At 30.5% G+C, this 6,610-nt stretch overlaps 1 protein-coding gene across 1 annotated transcript; it reads left to right on the forward strand.

Annotated features, from left to right (window-relative positions):
* Positions 1-313: 313 nt before the first annotated feature.
* LOC111626953 (stabilizer of axonemal microtubules 1-like) lies at positions 314-2,612 on the forward strand. Its single transcript, XM_023370498.1, has 7 exons — positions 314-411; positions 486-576; positions 652-765; positions 833-934; positions 995-1,198; positions 1,274-1,741; positions 2,208-2,612. The coding sequence occupies exons 1-7, from the start codon at positions 353-355 to the stop codon at positions 2,589-2,591; spliced, it is 1,422 nt and encodes a 473-aa protein (XP_023226266.1). The 5' UTR covers positions 314-352; the 3' UTR covers positions 2,592-2,612.
* Positions 2,613-6,610: the final 3,998 nt, after the last annotated feature.

Genomic DNA, 6,610 nt, shown 5'->3' on the forward strand with positions numbered 1-6,610 from the left:
TATATTTTGTTCTTGTCAGGCCTTTGCGTGATATGTATACCATCAAAAATAGGAAGTTTAACTTACCTGCAACTGTATAATAATAAATATTTGGTTAATTATTCTTTAAGTTCTAAATTATCTTTTCTATTTTATATTGTTTGGAATAAATAAATAAATTNTATGAACCCGTTTTATAGGGGTCTACTATATATAACTTATTCTATGAGCATTATCGTAATTTAATATACCATTTAATAATTTACGATAGTTCTTTAACATATTTAGCAATTTGTTTAAATTATTTTAGCCTAAACATTTAGATAATAAAGAATTTAACATTGTTATAACAATATCGGTAATTGTTATAAAAATGAAACAATATCAGAGAATGAAGATCAAACGTTGCATCAGTAACATTTGCATTTGTGGGTAAGTTGAAGTCAAAAATAGTTTAATTTAGTCGAAACTCTACAAAACTTTACACGTTTCTGTTATTGTTTCAGGCGCCATCATTGTCCCAAAAAATATAGCAAGGATATCATTCGTCCTAATCCCATACCCGATTCGAAATTGCCTTCTTCGGAATATATTGATGTTGGTAACATATTATTTTCACTATAATAAATAATATTATAATAAATTCAATTATTTTGTACTCGCCTTTTTCAGAAATATGAAAAATTCTCAACTGCTTTACCGAAAACTACACAGTTACCTGTTAAATATACCGATCAGCCTATGGCATCAGAAACCATCGCATCAGCTGCATATAAACATCATAAGGTATTATAAAAAGTTCGTTCTTAACTCATTTTTATAGAAATTTTATCTAAAATTTGAAATACGTTAGATCCCTCCTGGAAAATCTTACAAATCAGTATCCTTCATAAGAAGCTTACCAAACTTGATTGGAGTATCTTCATACAAAGAAGATTATTGCAATTCCTATAAAGTAAGTTATACATTATTTGTTATATTTGAATAGATAAATTTATGTTTTAAACTTTTTCAGAAAATTCCTCCAGCAGAATCTTATAAGCCCAAAGAGAAATATAGAGCAAATCTAAATCCATTAAGTGATAAAACTATTCATAAAGATTCTTACAAGCTTTGGAAAGCTAATGACATCGTTTTATGCAAAGGTACCGCTAAAAAACCTGTAAATTCTTTTCCATATGTAGGAAAACGGCCATTTGTGGGTATTACTAAATATAAAGTAGGTGTTATTATGACTTATCTTCCTATTTTTCTTTTGTAAAGACGATTTTATATTGAATTCGTACATTAATAGGAAGATTATCGCGAGTTTGCTAATGTGTATCCAGAAAGAGGAACTTGCAAAGACTCCACATTAAATCCTGAAGGACATCTATTTCTCGATAGCACTTATAAAACAGATTTTGTAGAAAATCCGATCTACATAAATATGCCCGAGAGAGTGGAGGTTGAAATTCTAAAATTACCACCTTTCAAGAATACCACAGTTTATCAGACTGACTTTCGTAAACCTGTTGATGTAAAGCAATTGAAGAGCTATCGTCCGGAGGATACTTATAAAGTTTTTGGATATCCATCTTACAAACGTACTGTTTACAAGAAAGATTATGAATTCTGGTCTCCTTCTGACAATAGGAGAAACCCTTGGATGGAAAAGGAACCATACGAAACCTTTTCCCAACCATTTTCTGGTGTTTCGGTTTATTCAGAAAGTTATCAGAAACCTCCCCTTGAATTTGATCGCCTTCCTAAGAGAAGGCCGGTAAGTTCAACTTTTCTATTCGTAACCTTAGTTATTTCTTTTCATTATAAGAGATCCTTTTTACAAGTTCTCTTTCCCCTCTTTGGGCACTCAGAGTGCTTTTTGAATGTCCATCAAAGGTTCGATTAGACCCATAAGATTCCAGTTGGTGAAATATGGAATACATACGCTGTTTAATTAAACAGTGAAATCTGCTAATGTGACTACTGAAGGATCCAGCTCAAAGTAGTCATATTAGCAGATGGTCACATTATACAGGTGGTCATATTAGTAGGTTTTACTGTATTACAAACATTCTTAAGTTTGAACTTGAAGCTGGATCCCTAGAGCAGCAGGTTGATGCCTTTACCATCTCAATGATGCCTTTACCATCTCAACTATTCAACATCAAAATTTTAAAGGCCCAGAATGCTTTTTTCCAATTTCATAACTTTCCTTTTTAAAATACTGTATTTACTTTTCGCAGACGAATTACATGAAATTAGGTGACGGAAAAGTTATGGAGTGTGCAAAATGTTACGGTGAAGATTACGAAAACTGTCAACCGAAAATACCAAAATTGCCAGAAATTTATAAAACACCAAGACATAAAATGCTGATGGAGAGCATTTACACAACTCAATACCGGGGGCAATTTGTTCCAGCATCGAAAATAATGAAACCAAAAGAAAATCTGAAAATTCGAGAAGGTGCAATAGCAGATACGACTCTATATCAAGATTCTTATCGATGTCACCCTTCTACGGTGTGTCCTTCTTCACTATTACATGCCGTGTCACCAGAAGGAAAGCCCCTGTTTCAGCACGTTGGCACTACTTGTGGTCACGAATACTACATAACAAACGAATAATAAAAATTCATTAAATATAAATCTCAAAATCTATTTATAAATTATTTTATTGGTAAAAATTTAATTTACAATAAAGATTAATTTAAATANTGAGAGATTACCAATTATTATGTAAAACTATAATGTACACATTTTAAAAACTGTTTCTGAGGTCTTATTTCTGGATCAAGAGTTTTGGCCTCAAGCAAAGGTAGAAGTATAGTGAATAATGAACATGATGTATCTGGGCCAAACGATTCAGAAAAACTACTAAAAATTTGATACAGACTTTTTCAAAATTTAAATTCCTTATACTTTCTAGAATACTAAGATTTTATATTAGATTCTTAATTTTGAAAAGTATATTTATTGTATTTCTTTTTCTGTTTTTATCTGAAAAACATGGTTATGTATTATCACTGAACATGCTTTTACTGTAATTTGTTTTCTTTAACTTGAAATTGTCTTTACTTCAAGTCCTTTAACACAAAAAACAGTTTTTTACTCACACTGAGGTTAACTTTACCAAGTGGATCCAGAATATTTGATAATCAGTAAAGTTTAATGATTATTACTACAATAAATTTATGATGTTTGTATATTTTTAAATATGTAAATTTTGTCAATTATATTTCATGATTATCTTATATATTAATAAACATTTATATGAATAAAAAATAATTTAATTAAAATTAAGATGTTTGTAATATAATTTAAAATAGCAATATCAATATTGTATAATCAACAAATCTTTATTATGAAGATTGAAAATAGGTTCTAACATAAAACTGACCCAATTAAAACTATTTATTTTGAATTTTAATTCATTATTATCAAGTCAGCTAGTTAACTCATCATAGTATGTAAGAAGTGGTTCATAGTCAACAATGTTCCATTCCACTGAAATCCATTCACGAACCATTCCTTTATAATATTCAGTGTCAATAGTTACATTCCACTGGTAGCTCACTGCTGGACCTCAAAATAGTCAAAGTTCAGTTCATGATCAAACTTGGCATTCTTCCATTAGCCAAAAACCAATAAAATTGTGTGATGGTACATGTGTACTTGATGCTCAGCATTTATGTCAGAGTTGTAAAAATGCAAATATATATATTATATATAAAAATATTAATAAATGCTGCAAAAAAATCACCCAATTTTATATAATATTGGATTAAAAGAACATAAAAATAAAAAATTTAAAGTTTTATTTGGAGAAAAATTGCAAAACGTTTTCCTGGAGTAACTGATTAGAATTAATATAATATAAAAAATACAACTAATTCAAATAATTTCATTATATCAAGCTTATGATAGATGTTTTTGATAGCTTCACTGTGTTTTTAACTTCAAATATATCTACATTGATGAATAAGAAGTATTTTTCTTTTTGTCAAGTTTAAATAATTATTCAGACTCTAACANCGTACAATATAATTAAGTGTCTAAACTCGAGGAGCCTCATTGCAAAGTATTAAACTGTATATAAAACTCGGTTTCTATGTGAAAAATTGCAAGATTTAAACATAATCAGAATTTTTTATGAATGCCAGCGTGAATTTGGTCATTCGTAGAACAATTATTGCTCTAAATCCAAAGGTTGAGAACGTTATGGGTTTAAAATAATTTTCCAAGCATAAAATAGCAAAATTATAAAGTTTTATTACATAAATTAGTAATTCCGAACGGGTTTATATAGTGTAATATATTAAAATACCCTTTATAAATTAGCAATATATATATTAATTTTCAAGTAGTTTGTCAGATAAAAGGCGGGTATTAACGAGAATAGAGAATAAAGAGGATGCCAGTAGGAAAAATAAAAAGGATAATCTCTTAATAATCTTAAAATAAGTTTATGTTCTTAACGATAATAAGGTTAAGGTAAGAAAATAGCAACATTCTCTCTTTCTCTCCATCGTTGAGCAGTAAAGTAAAAGTATAGTAAATGTCGTACACAACTCGTTAAATTATTTCCTTTATAAATATCATAAAACTCACTTTAAAGATGTGTAGATATTATTTAAAGGATCTTTTTTATTATTATTAAGCATTCAGAATGTTGAATAGCAGTCAATTCGGGTGGTAACGACAAAGCATCTAACCACCCAATCATTATTTTCCATCGAGCAAATAGCTGCTGACTTTATGATCCATATAAAACGTAATAACAGGAGAAATAAAATTGTGTGACTTTTAATACCTCTTACTTTAACTGCTATCTATAAAATTATCGCTACAGACAAAGAGAAGTGGATAAAAATTAGGGGAATGTTATATTATGAGGAACAAAATGCCGAAAGGTTTTTAAAGATTACTCCCGTTTTAGTTCGCCTTTTCGCCGACAGATGGTGCGTGTAGTAAGGTGGAAGGCTGATAGAAGTGAAAGGCTTCGTTTCGGGTTCCGTTTCCCAACCGGTAGATCGCGAATTCCATCAAGGTTACGCGAGATTTTATAATATTAATGAAAAGCGTTAATGTGCTCTTCATTTTTAGTTTATATATTTACTATACTGGATCATAGATGGCAGTTGTATCAGAATAAATATTTGTATTTAGTATTTATTCATTATTGATACAGAGGTGATGCTTCATACAGCGTGACCTTTGCATCAATAATGGCTTATATGGAGCTTACAGATGACAATTTTTAATTAAAATTACGACTTTTACCATTAAGAATGCTTAGTTAGAGTTATGCTAAAACGGTTCCTCTTAGCTTCCTAAATTTTCTCTACAAAATGCTCTTTGATCATCTCACTGAAGCTTTCATCATTAGTGAAAGAGGTGGTCAATAGACTGAGCCTGCAGGAGTAGAGAAAAAGGAAAGCTTAAAGGTAGAAAAAGTGATGAAGGATGAAAGAGGGAAAGAGTAAAGAATGAAGTTTGGATCCCAGGAGAGACCTCTCAGGTTTCAGTTATTAAACAAAAATAAAATACATAAACAGTAAGATAAATATTTAAACAGATGGCCTTTTGGCTGAATAGAAATGAAACTTTCATCTCAATAAGCTCCTCCACGATTACCATGATTTCTTGTAGCTAATTGAGATCATCACACTAGGCTCTTGGAAGCATCATTGAAAGATTAATTTACTAATTTAATCTCATAGTCTCATTGACATATTCATTACACCAGGCTCCTCGTAGCCTCATTGAAATTTACGTTGCATTAATCTCTGTAAGCTGCATTACCCAAAATTTCTCAAAGGCTCCTTGTAGCCTTACAGAAAAGTTTGCCGCGAAAGTATCACCATAATCTCATTATTTTGGCTTCGAAGAGCCTTTTATACAAGAAACTTCGAGCCGATATTGTTTTAGAGAGGGAGTAACTTTCTTACTTTCAGACCCAATACTCAGACAAATGCTTGGTTTCTGATTAGAGCCACGAAAAGCAAGTTTATTACTTCTTTCTGCTCGATCTGTTTATTGAAGAAAGGGCATATCAATTCAGATATGTTTTCACGTTATTCTCTCATTCCATTTCCCTATTCTATATAGTTGAATTCATCATTCTAGTGACAAGCATAGCATCTTTTGTGTTCCAATATAGTTTTTATGCTAGGTACGATATTATTCCGGCTATCACCACTCCAAAATCTGCGTATCAATGTCACTATTGCATTAAACATTTGTGATATATCAATGGTGGTATTATAAAAGTAATATTCCTTTTGATATTGATCGGGTTATTTCACTGGTAGCATTCTAATAGAGAAGAAGCGTCGTACGATTGAATCTTTTTTTTTTTTCCTTCTTCCTCCCTCTTTCTCTCTGTTCTCCCTTTCCCCCTTTGAATAATCGACTTGCTGCACTTGGACTGACGAAATGTATTTTTAGCAACGTTCCCAATTGTATCCTCCTTTATAAATTATTGGGAAGATTCAAAAAAATGTCTTTATTTTTATCTGCATAACCTTCAGATAAAGTTGGATATTCTTCTTTATCAATCCTTCTTTAACTCAAACTTTCTTGTATTATGAGTTATGAGTTTGCATTTTTTTTATTTTTTATTGTTTCTTGATCAAAAATTCAAT

The sequence above is a fragment of the Centruroides sculpturatus genome, unplaced genomic scaffold (genome assembly GCF_000671375.1).
Source record: "Centruroides sculpturatus isolate CEXI.00-Female unplaced genomic scaffold, Cexi_2.0 scaffold33, whole genome shotgun sequence".
NCBI lineage: Eukaryota > Metazoa > Arthropoda > Arachnida > Scorpiones > Buthidae > Centruroides > Centruroides sculpturatus.